This window comes from Marmota flaviventris, chromosome 1 (assembly GCF_047511675.1).
Source record: "Marmota flaviventris isolate mMarFla1 chromosome 1, mMarFla1.hap1, whole genome shotgun sequence".
NCBI lineage: Eukaryota > Metazoa > Chordata > Mammalia > Rodentia > Sciuridae > Marmota > Marmota flaviventris.
In genome coordinates, this window is record NC_092498.1 from 75,196,431 (window position 1) to 75,214,833 (window position 18,403).

Sequence of the window (18,403 nt, forward strand, 5' to 3'; positions counted from 1 at the left end):
CAAAAGCAAAAGAAAGGACTTCAGAATAAAACAATTCTATTTCAGAACCTAATACTTCCAGTTGCCCTGAGTGATATGGAGCAAGGGCAAGAAATTTATTTGCTTTTTTGAAGAAAACACCTGCCAAATCTCAATTGTGTGCTCTTTACTCAGCCTTATGTACCCAAGAAGAATCACGGTTAAATGGTAACCATGATTTAATGATGAAAACTAGAACAATGTCCCACCAAGAGAGGAAACAAGCTGAAATACCTAGCATTCCTCCTCTTGAACAATATATTCCTCCTCAGCCCTCTTTTTTTTCCCTTTCTTTTTTTTTTTTTCAGTACTCATGAAGTGTTTCTGAGCTTTCCCTAGTATCCTAGCTCTGCCTTGCTCAATAAGCAAAAAATTCAGTTTAGTTTTATTTCTGGAAGTTCTAAGCCTTAATTTCCTCTATATAAATTCATATATGAGATCAGCAGTTCAGGGTTGTTGTCTAAATGTAATAAAAATTGGTGTAAAGTGTTTAACATACCCTCAAGTACATAATATATAAAATAAATAAATATTAAAAAGAACAAATAAAAGGAAACACTGTCTTGAGGTTAGATGGATGCTCTTTATTATCTTAACTTGCCTTTTTATTGTTTTTAAAAACTAAAATTCACTGTGTCTTCTCAAATGAAAACCTCAGGTTTTGTGTGGCCTTAAATTATTTTCCAATAACTCTTCTGTTATTATGCAATATTAATTAAAAAACTGCTTTTAGAAGGCAGGAATTTAAAAATAGATACTATGCTGTTTTTTTGTTTGTTTGTTTGTTTGTTTTTTAAACCTATCACCGTGTAAGCCCAGCTACTCAGGAGTTTGAGGCAGGAGGATCACATGTTTGAGGCTAGACTGGGAAATTCAGAGCCTTTCTAAAAATAAAATATAAAAAGAAGTGGGATGGAACTCAGTAGAGCATTCCTGGGTTCAAATCCCATTACCCCCTAGCCTCCACAAAAGAAAGAAAGGGGATAGAAAGGAAAAAGCCTACTACAGAAAAGCAAAGATTAAATATTTCCTTAGTTCTTAGTGACTTCTAAGAGATTGCTGAAAGGGTATTGACGATGTTAATTGTTTCTTCAACTTTTTTTCTGTGTTCTTGGGAGTAGAACTTTCTGTTGTGTTTTCTAATATACATGGCTTAAAATGCTGCAAAACCCAAGGTTCATAGCCCTGTAATAGCTGACTCAGTGTTTCTAATTCATTGAGGAATTGGTTCTTCAATGTTCATCCTGAGAAATCACCCTTTTTCTTTTTTCATTTGTAAAAGATATTTTTAATATCTCCTAAAATTCTATGTTGTTTAAATTATTAGACATTTTTTATATGATTGATGTCTTCATACATTTTTTTTTATCTTAGTAGAAATTTTCCAAATTTAGGTATCAGAGTTTCTACTCCTGCCTTTACAATTGATTATTTAATAGTGTGGCCTTTAAATAGAATGAAATCACTTACAGACATATCAGCAGAAACATTAATGAGAAAAAGTGGATGAGACTTAATTGAGTGTTCAAAAAATCTTATTGAGGGCTGGGGATAAAGCTTAGTTGGTAGAGTGCTTGCCTCGCATACACAAGGCCCTGGGTTCAATCTCCAGTACCACGAAAGTAAGTAAGTAAGTACGTAAATAAATAAATAAATAAAAATAAAAAATCAAATTGAATGTAAGCTCCTACAAATACAGGCACAATCTACTTCAATGTAAGCACCTACAAATACAAGCACAATGTTTAAAATTTTGAAAACTTTTTCTTTTTTGTTCTTAAGGAGCAGCCACAGACTATTCAGAGAGATAACAGAGAATCTGTGACAAATGCAGACTGAGGGTGCTGCTCAGATGTTGCTGCCAAATTGGCATAAATTCAAACACATTTCTATATGCTTTTCATTATTATATTTGACCATCTGGATCCTTTGTTTTTAAATCCCCTTTAATACTAAGGAAATAACACTGGTATTCATTTGAATGTATTTGAAGTGAATGAAAATAAAAGTAATTTTATCATTAATTTCCTCTGGCAGTTTTGGGTTGGGAATTTTCTCATGTTCAGCAAATGATCATTGATCACCTACTCTGTACCAAGCATCTTAAAAAAGTGTTATTGAAACACACACACAAAAATCCTTTCCATCAGGGAGCTTATCTTCTAATTAAGGGAATAAAAAAACAACAACAAAATGTGCTAGATGCACCATGTTGAATGGTATTAACTGCTATAGAAACAATAAAGAAAGAAAAGATTTAATATTTGGAGAGATATGGTTGCAGTTTTAAACCAAATAAGCTGTTTCTTGAATAAAGATATAAAGATGATGATGGAGAAAACTTATAGAAAGACAAAACAGTTAATGCAAAGATCCTGAGCTGTAAGGATGTTCCTGCATTAGTGCAATTTATTCAGGATCTATGAGAAGAGTAAGAGACTGGAACAGGAGGGAGGGAGAACTCCAAAAAGAGGAGCCAAGGAAAGGATTTTTGGTGACAAGTGGACTGGGGAAAATCATGTAGAATTTTCAATCATCAAAGGACAGTTACAGTTAACATAGAGTGGGAGGAACACACCGGAAGGTTTTTAGCAGAAAACCACAGGATTTGACTCAATTTAACAGAATCCTATGAACATAAAACTCATGTTTATATAAGACAGAAGATAGTCCCTGTAAAGCTTTTTACATTTTTCTAACAAATGCTTTTGTGTTTTAAAAGACATGTAATAATTAATTAATAAAATGACTTTTTGAGCTATTAGAGATGAAGTAAACATCTAAACCACAGCCAAGGAAAGACTTTCCCTCATTTATTTATGAGTGCTGATTGTAAGACTAAATGTATAAGGTACTATGTTAGCTACTGGGCAAAATAACACTGACAAAATGAGTCAGTTAATGATTTAAATTATTAAGGGGTTTTCTTTCATCCTTTCCATTTCAACTTTGCTTTCTAATGTATATCATTAACTAATTATGTTAAATTGAAAATTGATGGGAAGACCATTAAGCCAAAGTATAGATATTAAATATGCAAGATGGCTAATTTTCTGAAATTTCAAGCACATATTTTTGATATTAATATACTTTCAGAAAAAATGGTATTTTAAAATATTCCATTTCTTATGGTTTTCTTGGATTGTGATTCTATTGTTCCTTAATTTAAATTTCAGAGAATTCCTTGATAATTCCCTAAAGACTGTCACGTAGCAACTTTTTTTGAAAAGAAATAATGAACAGTGTAAAAACCTTCAATATTAATTTTAAAATTTGTCCACCAGAGGCTTATAATCCATAAGACTGTACATTGCCTACAACTAACCTTGCCTAAGCCTAGCCTTTATTAAGGATCAATAAAGAGAAAATGAAAAAATGCATATTTTTAGTAAATGATCATACATGGCAAAAAAAAAAAAAAACAAAGAGAGCTAATGATGCTCCAAGTTATTTTAGTGATTACAAAATACTAATTATGGATTGGAAGAATTTTAATGAGAATATTTTAATGTGGTTTCCAGCATGCATTGTAATTTACTCAACTAACTTGTGTACTCCAGCTGTAAACAATCCCTCTTAACCTGATGAGATGGTGCCTTGTCTATTTTTCAACACTGTCACAAGTACAGGATTGAGTATTAACAAAACATACATATAAATACATACACATTTTCTCTTTGAAAAATTAAGCCCATTAAAGGTATCATGAATACGCATATACATGCATATTTCCAATGAATTATGTCAGTTTTTTATTACTCCTTTACTTGAGTGTTTACTTATAAAGAATATTTCCTAAAGCTATACTCTGGGTGGTGACACATGCCAGCAGAATTGCATGTGCAACTCCTCTTCCCTGCTGGACTGTCAGTCCCAATCCTACTCTACATCAAAAATTATCATGCCAAATAGGCCAATGCCAAAAAAACAAAGGCCTAATGTTCTCTCTGATACGTGAAAGCTAACACCCAACAAAGGGGAAAGGAAGAATAGAAGTAAAGTGTATTAGAGAAAGGGAAAAGGGCAGGGAGTGGGGAGAGGAATAGGAAAGACAGTAGAATGAATTGGACATAACTTTCCTATGTTCATATATGAATACACCACCAGTGAAACCACATCATGTACAACTGCAAGAATGGGATCCTAATTAGCGTAAGCTATACTCCATGTACATTTAATATGTCAAAATACACTCTACTGTCATGCACATCTAAAAGAATTTAAAAAAAATACATGAAACCACCACTCAGTGATCAACATAGTATCTTTTAAACTGTAGGTCCTCATTATTTTTGTGAAGTATAAACACTAGGATGGCAAAAATGGTGAAATCACACTAAATTATATCTTCATAGGCAACCTAGATAGATATAAACTTGCCTAGGTGGAATGATAAAAATTTTGAAAAGTAGAATGAATACAAAAATTTCTCAGCTGGGATATATTCTTTCACCTCATGAATTTCAAACAACATTATTTCAAAGTATAATGGATTGTAGTCATATATTTACTACCGTAACATAATAAATTAAAACAAAACCAGTAAGGACAGTGTGACCAAGGGTTTCAAATACATCCTATTTCAAAAATTCTGTTCTTTTGAATCCATCAATGCTCAAATCTTCCAGGATTAGCACTGGAAGAAATATCAAGTTGAGAAGGATAATAAAACCAGGAAACACTCTGTCAACATCTAAAAGTGAGGGATTAAGATTTTACAACTAGGTCAGGGAATTTACTATTTTTAGGACTTGAGAATCTCCTGAATTGAAACATTTTGTCAGCAACTTATAAAGTGGATTTACTAGTTTGACACTCTTGGGTAGCAAAGACCATTCTGAGCATTTCTGTTTCTCTCACAGAACCATATTCAGTATCTAGTATATATTAAACATGCCACAGTCAGTGCATTTGGGATGCAGTACAATAGTTTCTTTATTTTTCAAGTTTTTTTTTCTCTCTGTATATTTATGTCTCAATGATGGGTGTTTTTATTCTGTTTTCCTTCTCAAAGTCTCCACTCTTTCCTTTTAATCTTTATGGTCAATGATCTCTTCCATTATCCTTAAATGGAAAGATGATATTAGAAATTTGATTAAAATGCCAGTTGCATATAATGGAAACACTAAGTGTGGCAATGCTTTAGGAACTGAGCCAAATATGTTGTATGCATGCTATAATTTAATAATCAGATGCTATTATTACTCCTATTTAAGACAATTTGAGGTTCAGAAAATTTCTTTAAATAGCCCAATACCCACAGCTTCTAATTATCATCAAAGACCTAAATATTACTAACTTTAATGCCCATGTTAACAAAACATATACATAAGTACATACACATTTTCTCTTTGAAAAATGAACCCCTAACCTGTAGGCGAACAAGTACAATTTTGTAGAAATATTTTGCAATATTCATACATAGTACATTACATTCTGTAGTTGATTTTTTAAGTTAGGTGCACTGATCAGTATCAATAAGCCTACCACTTTAGAAGAAGAGCTAGTCACACAAAAATGTATAAAAATAAAATGTAATGGTATAACACTCTTGTCAGTTGCCCAGTTTTGAAAACAATTGTCACTTTTTCTGCAACCTTTGATTAAAATTGTAACGTATTACCTACATCTGAAACATGTTTTAAATCTGTCCCTGACTTTCATTATAATCTGCATTGCCACCTCGGTTGTTTTTACTTTATTGCTTTGGATAGCTCATCTTCTTTTCCACTGAAGTCTATTTTACACATCATCTTTGAAGGTATTTTTCTAAGAGAAAAATTTAACTTGTTAATCTTAAAGTTATTTATTATGATTTCCTTTACCTATTTTAAAAACCTTAAAATTATTAGACATTCTAAGACATTCTACCCAAATATCTAGATTAATTTACCATCAGTGCTCTTCTGCTCAAAAAAAACTACTGCTGGTGATTAAAAAAAAAAATCAGAGACAAAACCCTAAAAATAAACTTCTTGTTTGGCTGGGTACCCTTTGTTCTACTTCTCCTTGGAAAAAAGCAGAGAGGTCACCTCAAGATAAGATACCAGCATCACTGTATTCTATAATCTGGTATTTAACTCCTATTTAATAAATGTTATTAAACAAATGAAGGACAAATGAATTTATACAGTATCTAAAATTCACACTTAAATATGTTCTATTAAACTAAAGAGAGAAACAATTTACTTTCCAAATCCATTTACATTTATTCCATAATCTCACTTTTGAGAAAATAACTGAATAGAATTGGCTTAATTGTACCTTATGTACTCTAAATAATTACATACATTTTATTTTTTGTATGATTATTATATCAGTTTGTGGTAGAAATAAATCAATTTTGACAGCTATCACCTAGCAGTCAAATCATTAATACAAGTTCTCAATGTAGAAAAGATGTAGCAGATGGTTCATTCTCAAATTCTGTCTTCATAAATAGATGATAGTATATCTTCATAAACATTGAAGTTTGAGTAAAACTGCAAGAAGCTATTCAAGGTGATTTGTTTAATTATGTTATAACTAATTAAGGTAAGAAATATAGATGTAAATAACTTCTTAAATTGTTGAACATGATTTCATTTATGCTAGAACAATTTTCTGAGTATCAGGGCATAAAAAGTCAAGCCCACATATTGAAAGGCGAAGTACTGTAGATTCCATGAATAATCAATAGATGGTCAATATCAGGTTAATAACACAGAATTTTAGTTGGCAGTTTATTTTTCTGTCTTGTAGTTTGCCTTCAAAACTGTGTCTCCTCTGTAGGTTTGATGAGAAGGGGAAAGTCACAAACATGACACTAATGGTAGTAGAAATGCTGGTAGAAAAAGATGTCATTCCTGGTTCAATACAGTTGTGAGAGATGGAGCAAATATCACAGCATCATAGTGCTTACACTGGGACAGCATTCAGGGTTGAGGCCAGCTTGGCAGTGGAAACAAATATTGTGTCATGTCCCCTCCCCACCACATGATAGAAAGAAATAATATACCCGTTACACTTCCTCATGTTTGCACAAAAAAGGTGAGTGTCTAAAAAAAATTAAGGATGCAAAGTTGGTTGGTGTTATAATCTCAGATGTTCTAGCTAAATTTCTCATTTGGTACATGATCCAGAATTTTTGGATAAAATCATGTTGGTCACTAATGTGTGACCTGTGGTGTCAGTGTCTCTAAATGCTAATGGGACACATACTCTGAGTCACTCACAGAGCTGATTATTTCACATACACTTTAGAATTAAAATCTTTTAACAATGTAGTTCAGCTGCTACCCTCTGTATTTTATAGGTGAACAAGGCTTCCTAAGGTTGGGATTTATACTCAGTTCAGCCAGACTCTTAAGACAACATTTTCTATTATATTTTCCTTATGCTTTCTTTTCTTTTTCTTTTTTTAAGAGAGAGAGAGAGAATGAAAATGAATTTTTTAAAAATATTTTAATTTTTAGTTTTCTGCGGACACAACATCTTTGTTAATGTGGTGCTGAGGGTGGAACCCGGGCCACACACATGCCAGGCAAGAGCACTACTGCTTGAGCCACATCCCCAGCCCCTCCTTATGCTTTCTTTAATGGAAAACATTGGATATGGTTTAGTAATTTTCATTTACAAAAGGATTTCTGTATTATTGTTAATAACAATATCAATGTCAATATCTTTTATAAAGACAATTAAAATATTACACTTGAGCTGGGGGTATAGTTCAGTGGTACAGTATATTAAAAAACTAAATATTACATTAGTTAGCAGCACTTCAATATGTAGGTTCTAAATTCTCAGCTTTTTTATTAAGGGATCACAGCAACTTACTTGTCTGAATGTAAAACATACAGACATTAACAGAAACAACAATGCACAATATCAAGTGCAAAGATGAGGGAAGCCCAGGGAGATTTGAACCCTAACACAGCCTTAGGCCAAAGACCAACTACTGACGGGAAAACACCACATGCAGAGAACACTGGTACCCCAAAGACACAGGTAGAGCAATAGCACAGGTAACATTCTCATTTTGTGTGTGTGTGTGTGTGTGTGTGTGTGTGTGTGTGGTGCTGGGGATTGAACTCAGGGCCTTGTGCATGCAAGGCAAGTACTCTACCAGCTGAGCTATATCCCCAGCTTGCTTTTCAATATTTTTTAACCTTTTGGTTCCCCTCAGCTTTGCCTGGTCTTTTTATTCTGCAAGAGATTTCTTGGCTACTAAAGAACAGCAAATGGAACAAAGGACAAACAAGGAGAAGAAAAGCAGAAACTCATGCTGTCTAGGACTGGTGTCTAAATCCACCAAGACCACTCTGATATATTGATTATATTTTACATGCAGGGCATGAAATCACTGTGCTTATTGTTACAGAAAGCATCAGAATACTTGAGAACAAAAAACAGCTTTTATGTATCCAGTATTGCCCAAGAGAAACAATATTATAGTTTTAGACAACTCATGCATTTTAGTAAGAAAATATGCCTAAGTTGGTAAAAAATATATCTATATGTGTATACATGTATGTGTATCTATATGTGTATACATGTATCACATAAATCTATATATGTATACATGTATCACTATATATATATGTATATATATATACATACATGTATCATATATATATATATGTGTATACATGTATCTATATCTATATCTATCTATCTATATATATCTATATCTATATCTATATATATATATATATATATATATATATATATATATATATATATAGTGATAGAATTATCTACATAGAGCACCCAATAATGTGTTGTAATTCTATACATTCAACTGAACTAGTGACCTATAACTTCCCTGGAAGAAAGTAATAGAAACAACAGACTGTTTACCCTTTTTGCCAGGAGGACAAAATTAACAGCTTTGTGAAAGTTATGTTTCACACAGAGAATCAAACATAAAATTGTAGACAAAACAAAACAAAAAGACGTTATCATTTTATTTTGAATGCAATTTTTAAATCTTCCATTTTAAATTAATAAATTGAGACTTTCATTGAATAAGCTAATTCATCAGTCTCACATGTCTGGGTGAAATTAGAAAATTAAATTCCAGAGTATACAAAACTGAAGTCCATACTCTAGATTTTTTTTTTTTTTTTTTAATTCTATTAAGGTAGCTATTCCTCCGTTTAAGACACTATTTTGAAAAAAAAATTCTGTTATACCTGACCTCAATTATAAATTTATGAGTATTATAGCTAATATAATACTATGTAAACCTTATTGATTCAGAAGTTTAGTTCAGTGGTATTGGGTGAGAAATTCATAGGTCATATCAGAATAAAAGAAGAAAGATTGTAATAGAAAAGAAAATGTCTTACTTGGTTAAGAATGTCTTGTTTCTGTGCATGCAAGGAAAGAAAGAATACATGTGTTAATGTAAGATAATTTATACTCATTATCTCATGTCTCTGATAATTATATTAAAAGTTCAAGTTTATAGATTGGTTTTAAAACATATCCTAGGCCTATGGATCTCAAAATATGATTTTTGACAGCATCAGCACCATAAACTGGAAAAGTGATAGAAATACAAATTCAGCAGCCCCCACCCCAGAAATACCAAATCAGAAACTGGTGGAAGCAGAGAGACAAGTAACATTTCATGTTTTAATAAGCCCCCACATAATTTTGATGTACACTTGAATTTGAGAACCATTGACTAGATCAGTATTTGAATAAGCAAACAATTTGAACTGACATGAGACAAATATAATGAATAACACATACAGTATGATGAAAGTCATTGAAAGTGGATAATGAAAATATGAGCTTGCAAAAATGTATTAGATAATGAATACTTATTCTCCATTCTTCATGTTTCCTTTTATTAGCATAACATGCCAATCTTTTCTTCATGCTTCTAAAGATTATATGTATTATTTCCATACATTGACAATTTCTTTGCATTTTTTAGATATCAATAGAACAATTTGGAATTGATTTTAAAATCCAAGACCAAAACAAAAAATTATGTGGAATTCTAATGATTCTACTACTCTCATCAGATAATTTACACGTCCTGACAGTGTTTTATAGAAAATCTTTTTGCTAAGACTAGGTCTCTGCTACAAACTAGTTGTAATCATACTCTTAACTTCATATTATTTATATAATATTAGGTAAAGACTAGTAGGAGCAACCTCTTACCTTACCAGTCACAGGTCAGCAATAATTATGTGTCTGTGATATGCCGCACTTATTATAAAAGCAATAACATCCACTACCTTCCCCTTCCCCTATTCTTCGTAGGAATCAGGGCCTTTCTGCTTTCTATTTCTTTTCAATGGAGGAGGAAATCTTAAGAAAGGGCATCAGCCTTAAACTGGGTCTCTGAATAGTAGTTTTAATTGTGGTTGTTGTCATCCATCTAACTAGTTAATCTTTGAAACATCATTTTACTTTTTAAAAAATATTTTTTTTTTATTTAAAGACCTTGCAAACTTATGAAATTAGATATGTCAGGTCTTTTAAAGACCTTTATTCAAAGAATATTTAAGGTCATTGTTTGGATATCTGCTACTGATTTCTTCAAAGGACAAAATTTTCTTTAAAAGAATTAAAAATAAATCATTGTGCATATTAAACATAATATTTCTACTCAACTAAAATAGGTTTAAGAAGTTCATAACTTCTTCGGATCAAGTTTTCATATACAACTTTTAAAAGTCAGTAATGCAAGCAAATTATAAACTAAGGAATGCATATACTCCTTTAGCAGCTTTACTTTGTATTGGGAGATGCAATTTAAGGGACATTCTGTTTATTCTCTTCACAAATGTATTTAATATGGATGATATGTCATATCTATTTTAGGAAACAACGGATTAATTATTTATTCTAAAGTCAGCCTTGATTAATCACTTCTCTTGTATTATTGAACATCAATAAGAGTCATTCATGCCAAACAACTTTGGTCTCAACTTTGCTCAAGACAGAGTGACGATTTCACCTATGAATTAACAGTAGAGATTCTTTCATTCTACTAGAGTAACTTTTCATAAACTCTATAAGGACATATTAAAAATAACTATGGGGGTTAGTATTTTCATTCTCAATAGAGGACATTCCTAATTATTTCCTATTGGCTTTTATAAAATACATAACTTCTTTCTTAAAAAAATCACAATACTTTAAAATTTTCACCTGAAGGAAAAATTTCTATCAATATTCAGATCAAAGAGTGGTTTCACCCTTAATTTAGAATTGCTGTTGGGTCATAATGAGATCCAGCTTTTTGTTTATCCACTCTGCATTATTTTAATAATGCATTTCTACAGATCTGTGCTTTTACAGAGAGGTATTATATGATTGAAGTCTGACATCATATGTGTGTCTAGCAAAGAACCTAGAAATTACCACAATAAATCCAGTTTATAGTGAATGATAGTCCTCATGAAATAAATAATATTAGCAAGACTACATCTTGGGAATTGTTTAAATAAAAAAATCACTGAGGTAAAAAGTCTATGATAGCTTGCAGCTATGTTTAGGGAGAAAAATAAGTTTTAATCTATGTGTAGAGTAGATAAATATGCATGTTTTCAGGTAATATGGTGATTGTTAATATTAATGACATTTTTCATTTATAGAAATTTAGTGTAGTTGACATCTCTAATTTCCACACTCTGCTTTCTTGGACTTTGAGATTTTCAGTTCTACAAATTAAGCCATTAATATTATTTTTCTCACACTATAGCTTCTAGGAAAATAAATTGTGAGGGAAATGCAGAACAGACGTTTGTTTTGTTCCTGATAGAGGAAAACAGGAATAGTTTAAAAATTGCCTTTATTTTCCCCACCTTTTTACCATTAAACATAATAATTTTATGTTTTAAAAAGAAAATAAATTTTAGACTAAATAGATATAAAAATTTATCATACTTAGAGAGAATAAGCAAACGTGACATGAAAAACAGCTATGAGAAATAATTGATAGGGATTTATAAAACAATAGGAATATTTGAAGGTTAGAATCTAGAGATTAGACAGGAATACTTAAAATCAAGTTCTAAATATTCCAGAGAAGAATAAGATTGAAAGAAAACCAGGGACTGTGTTCTTGTAATCATGGAAATGCAAAAAAAAAAAAAAAAAAAAAAAATGACAACAAAAGAGATATCACATCTTTGTTTGTAAACAAATCTATCTAGATGGTACATTTAGGTAAAATTGTGTTTTGCTAAGAGCAGTCTATTTTTATTCCCATAAAACCCAAATATCACTCGGTGAAACCTCAAATGAACTAATGGTAATACTGACACTCAAAATGTAACACTTCTTAACTAATATTAAAGGAAAGACTTTTTAACAAATGATTAGGAAAGGGAAGGCATTCATTCTAATATGGCATACAAAAGTAATTGACAGTTAAAAAAGAGGACTTCAGGAATTCAAACCATACTAGTAATAGGTTAAGCACAAGATTGGAGGAAGAAATTACTTTCCTTTAGTACAAGCTGGCTCCTTAAAATGACAAAGTGATTATGTACATCACAATATCTTTGAGGAAATAATTTCCTGAATGGGACAACTCTCATGCCCCACACTAATGCCCATATTGGTTGAAATGTGTAGGTTATAGAGTGAGAATCAAGCACCCTCTCTCCACTATCTGATCTGATTTCTTGACATCTAAAAAAAAAAAAAAAAAAAAACTAACACTATTTAAATGATCTAACTTTTCAAGCATATAATGTAGAAATACAATATCATTAGTAAATTTTGAATGAAAAACATGCTATATTTATGATACCTTCAGAAAAGCATTGTTATGAATATTTTTTTATGTATGGTATATGGTAATGATTTATGGGATGCGATATATACATGTATGTGTATATATGTATACATATACATATATGTGTGTTTATGCACGTAGGCATATAATATATATATGCCTACACACTATACATATTTTCAAGAACTTTGAATGAAGAAATACCCACTTCTAACCATAAATATTAAACTAATATAAAGAAAAAAGAAGTTTTACCCCTTCAGGATTATACTTTGCAAGCACGCCATTACCATGGAATTCTTCAAGAACATCCTTTAATTTCTTTGTAGAATCTACAAAAAATAAAAAAAAAACACATAAATTGTTTAATAAGTCTACTATGGTCACATAGTACAGGCCAGAATAAAAGATACAAAATGTAAATAATCATCAACAGAAACGAATTTAAAAATCATCATGTAAAATGTAAAATTTTTTGAAATGCCATTTATTTGGAAAAAATAATGACAAAAAAGAACAGAAATAAGTATATTCTACCAAGTATATTGCTTAAGAACAGGGCCACTGACTCTATATTATATGAATTAATGAGCAAATAAGTGAATAGGTAATATGTTCTCTTCATTTATTTCCATAGCATAAAATATAAATAAATGAAATACACAGTTCAAAAAGAAAAAAGAGAACATAGTCATTCCTTGTCAAACTTTACAATTTATTTTCAAATATCACTGCATTAACTAATAACAACATTGTTAAGGTTTTGTATCATATTAGGTGTTGAGATTAATAGCAAAATAGTGTCCTAAACTAAAACAAATACTCTTTGAATTAATATTTTTAATATTTTACTATTTTATTAGACTGAATGTACTATTATATATTCAGTGTACTAAAACAATGCTCTCATAGAAATATAATTTTTGATTAAGCATCTCAGATATACGGTGCATTTAAGTTAGTTAGAAACAGTAGAAAACAAGTATAAGTTACCTAAATATTCAATCAAGTTTAAATAATAGTGAATGAATAATCTTGAAATAAAGTGTAGGAATTATGTAGATTCGTTTACAGAAGGTGGCAGGAGTAATTGTATCCTAGCAGTTGTTAAAAAGTCTTTCCTTTAATATTAGTTAAGAAGTGTTACATTTTGAGTGACTTTGCCTAAAACTCAGTATTTTTTTTTTTTTGGTAGTGTGCATTAAACTTGGGGGAACTTGACTACAGAGTCACATCCCCAGACCTGTTTTGTATTTTACTTAGAGAGATAGTCTCATTGAGTTGCTTAGTTCCTGAGTGCTTGCTGAGGTTGTCTTTGAACTCACAATCCCTCTTCCTCAGCCTCCTGAGCCACTGGGATTACAGGTGTGCGCTACTGTGCTTGTCAAATATCTCAGTGATATTTGACCTGCATAAAATATTTCCCAGTTCCAAAAAACCTCATTTTTCAAATAAGCTTTTGAAATACCTATTAGAAAATCCACTCTTGATGGGTGTCCATCAAATGTATCATGCCTGTATTTTGTGAACTCTATTTTCACTTGGAATGAACAGTTTTCTTCCTTTATATTTTAAATCATGTGTGTTTGTACGTTTGTGTGAGTTATTTTTAATTGAGATAAAATTTATATAACATAAAATTCACTGCTTCAACTATTATAAATATGTAATTCTTACATTTTCAGTACATGCTCAATGCTATACAACCATCACCAATTGTCTGATTCCAGAATATTTTCATTTCCCTGAAAAGAAAGCCCATAGTTATTAACCATAACTCCCCATTTTTCCTTTCTTTCCGGTCCTCGATTACCACTAATCAATTTTATTTGTATATCAATTTACCTATTCTGGACATTTAATGTAAACAGAAAATAGTTTCCTATATTTTTCATTTTTAGTACCTATTGTGATAGCACTTTTTAATCTGTCATCAGAGTTAATTTTCTCTCATGTCACTTACTAGACTGTAGGTTACCCTAGAACAGAAAACACATATTTACATTTTGACACAACTTCAACTTTATGACAAAGCTGAAACAACAGAATTGCAATAAATATTTGGATTGAGTTGAAGATGTAGCTCGTGACAAGGCTGGGTTTTAATTCCTGGCACCACCATAAAAATAAAGTGGGATTAATTTAATAAGAACCCTTCCCAAACTACAACAAATTATGGTAATTATGTTGACATGGTTCTTGTTGAAACTTACATTACTGCAGAGATGAAATTATGTATTCAAAAGAAAGATGAAGCTGATCCCTTATTCCCAAATCCCTCTTGTGGGTAATAAGGTAGTATTCTAAGGCAAAGGACCCTTTTACACCTTCTTGCTTATAAGTAGATACAGAATCTTCTATGCATACCAGCAGAGACATAAATTTATAGTAATATACACAATCTGCAATGTCATATTCCAATAAACTATTTTAACTATATTGTAGCTCCATAATAAATGAAAGGGGAAGAAAAGTTTTTGGTTTCTTATAGACAGGCCCCAACAAAATTTTTGGAGACACTGCCTAAAGCTGGTCTTTTCATTTCAGGTTTCCATAAGAGTAAAAAGACATTTGTATGTAACTGCCCCAGAAAGGGTAAAAGTTCTAAAAATTATTCATGTTGTATTTTACTGATTTATAAGTCATAGTTTATATTGTACTATTTCCAGTACAGAGAACATGAACTAAATTAAGAGCCACAAATCTTGATATATGTGACTGTTATTTCCACAAACTGAGGCTCAATTATGAACTTGGACTAAACAATTTAAGAAAAGTATTTCATATTCAGTTGACTTACTATCAATTCAACTTCTTCCTTTTCTAATACTCAAGTTCCAGAACCAATTTTTTTTAGGGGGGCAGATACCAGGGATTGCAGTCAGGGTCACTCAACCACTGAGCTACATTTACAGCCCTATTTTGTATTTTATTTAGAGACAGGATCTCACTGAGTTGCCTAGCACCTTGGTTTTGCTGAGGCTGGATTTGAACTTGCGATCCCCCTGCCTCAACCTCCTGAGCCACTGGGATTACAGGCGTGCACCACTACACCCAGATAGTTCCAATATCTTGATACAAACATACCTAGGATCTAATTTCCACTTCACAAATGTATTTTGTAATTATTTTGTTCTTCTGTTCTTGTCTCAATAACCTTTCTTGGGCCTAGTCTCTCCAAGATTGAGGCCTTGACTTGTCTCGCTAATCATCTGCAGATTGGGGTTTTGGTACAGGAATACCCAAGGGACCTAGATATCCATAATCTTTGAACAGCATTCTTGTATGTAAACTGCCTGCATATCTGCTTTGATTCTCAATTTTATCAGCTTGTGAATTTCCTACTTTTGTACTTTACCTACCTTCATGAGAGAACTCATAGTATCTTACTTTGTAATTTCACTAATTTTTCAATTTCTTCCTACTTTTTGAATCTGCTATCTCTGGATCATGTTTTGTGAAAAACAGTTTCAGGGCACTGAAGAAGAGAAAGGATTCATATCTAGGACTGACTTACCCCATAGGACCAGACAGATACTAAGGAAGTAACATGTGGATGAAAAGTCTATAGGTAAGACATGGTGTTAGTCACATTGCAGTTAATATCAGCGTTCCACATGAAAGAGCACAATGACAGATTTTGGACTCAGGAACACTGAGAAATTCAGGCAGATAGCCAGCCAGGCAAGGCAGCTGTGAGCTAGGGGATCAATTCACAGTTCATACATATCTATAATGGGATAAAGATCTGGTGATCAGGAAGATAGGCAAATGAAGTGTGAGGCAGCAAGTGTTGGGCAGTCAGGTTCAACAGCTGTTTAATCTTTGGGATATGGAATTAGGATGGATGTTCAGCACAGAACATTGAATCTTGTAGAAATCAAAGAGGGTTTATCAATTTTATTTATTTTTTCAAAGGACCATCTTCGGGTTTTGTCAATTTTTTCAATTGTTCTTTTGTTTCAATTTCATCTCTGATTTTAATTATTTACTCTCCTCTACTGCTTTTGATATTGATTTTTTCTTCTTTTCTAGGGCTTTGAGATGTAATGTTAGGTCATTTAATTGTTGACTTTTTCTTTTAAGGAATGAACTCCAAGCAATAAACTTTCCTCTTAGATAGCCTCTTTAACAAATGGTGCTGGGAAAAGTGCAAATCCATATGCAGCAAAATGAAATTAAGCCCCCATGCACAAAACTCAACTCAAAGTGGATCAAGGACCTAGGAATTAAACCGGAGACCCTGTGCCTAATAGAAGAAAAACAGGCCCAAGTATTCATCATGTCAGTTTAGGCCCCGAATTCCTTAATAAGACTCTTATAGCACAAGAAATAAAATCAAGAATCAATAAATGGGATGGATTCAAACTAAAAATCTTCTTCTAAGCAAAAGAAACAATCAGTGAGGTGAATAGAGAGCCTACAGAATTGGAGCAAATTTTTACCAAATGCACAACAGATAGAGCACTAATCTCTAGGGTATATAAAGAACTCAAAAATCTTAACACCAAAACCACAAATAACCCAATCAATAAATTGACCAAGGACTGAACATACACTACTCAGAAGATGATATAAAATCAATCAACAAATATATAAAAAAAATGTTCAACATCTTTAGCAATTAGAGAAATTCAAATTGAAACTACTCTAAGATTTTATCTCATTCCAGTCAGAATGGAAGCTATTAAAAATACATATAACAATAAGTGTTGGTGAGGATGTGGGGAGAAAGGCACACTCATACATTGTTGGTGGAACTGTAAATTGGTGCAGCCAATATGGAAAACAGTATAGAGATTTCTTAGAAAACTTGGAATGGAAGCACCATTTGACCTAACTATTCCACTCCTCAGTCTATACCCAAAGGACTTAAAAACAGAATACTACAATGATGCAGCCACATCAATGTTCATAGCAACACATTCACAATAGCTAAATTGTGGAGCCAACCTAGACGCCCTTCAGTAGATGAATGGATAAAGAAAATGTGGTGTATATACACGATAGAATACTACTCAGCAATAAAAGAGAATAAAATCACTGCATTTGCAGGTAAATGGACGAATTGGAGAATATTATGCTAAGTGAAGTAAGCCAATTGCAAAAACCAAATGCCAAATGTTTTCTCTGATATGTGGATGCTGATCCATAAGGGGATGGGGGGAGCATGGGCAGAATGGAGGAACTTTAGATAGGTCAAAGGAGAGGGAAGAGGAAGATGTGTGGGTAAGAAAGACAGTGGAATGAGATGGACATCATTACCCTAAGTACATGTATGAAGAGATGAATGGTATGACTCTACTTTGTGTACAATCAGAGATATGAAAAATGTGTTCTATGTGTGTAATATGAATTATAATGCATTCTGCTGTCATGTATGACAAATTAGAATTAAAAAAAATTAAAAAAAGATCATTATAATGTTTTGAGTAACTAATAAAAAAAATAAAAAATAAATCAAAGGGGGGTCATGAATTACAGCAATTCTGAGACACAGGGATAATTCCAGAGGTGCCTACACTTGACTTGTGGGGCAAAGGACTTGGAGAACAACAGTGGATGCCGCAGTCCGGCTGCAGCAAAATAACCGGGGGGTGATGAACAACTTGTGTATGTTGATACAGCAGGAGTGGA

The 18,403-nt window shown here is 32.1% G+C and overlaps 1 protein-coding gene across 6 annotated transcripts in view; it reads right to left on the minus strand.

The window, feature by feature from the left end:
• Positions 1-18,403, minus strand: part of Dgkb (diacylglycerol kinase beta) — a 618,799-nt gene that overhangs the window by 531,854 nt on the left and 68,542 nt on the right. For 3 of the 6 annotated variants that reach the window (XM_027932699.3, XM_071607979.1, XM_027932696.3), the window contains exons 2-3: positions 13,022-13,098; positions 9,348-9,368 (exon numbers count right to left, since the gene is read on the minus strand). In XM_027932699.3, the coding sequence (XP_027788500.3) occupies positions 9,348-9,368; positions 13,022-13,098 (98 nt within the window). The remainder of the gene's footprint in view (positions 1-9,347; positions 9,369-13,021; positions 13,099-18,403) is intronic. The other 3 variants (XM_071607991.1, XM_027932698.3, XM_027932697.3) reach the window with 1 other exon arrangement.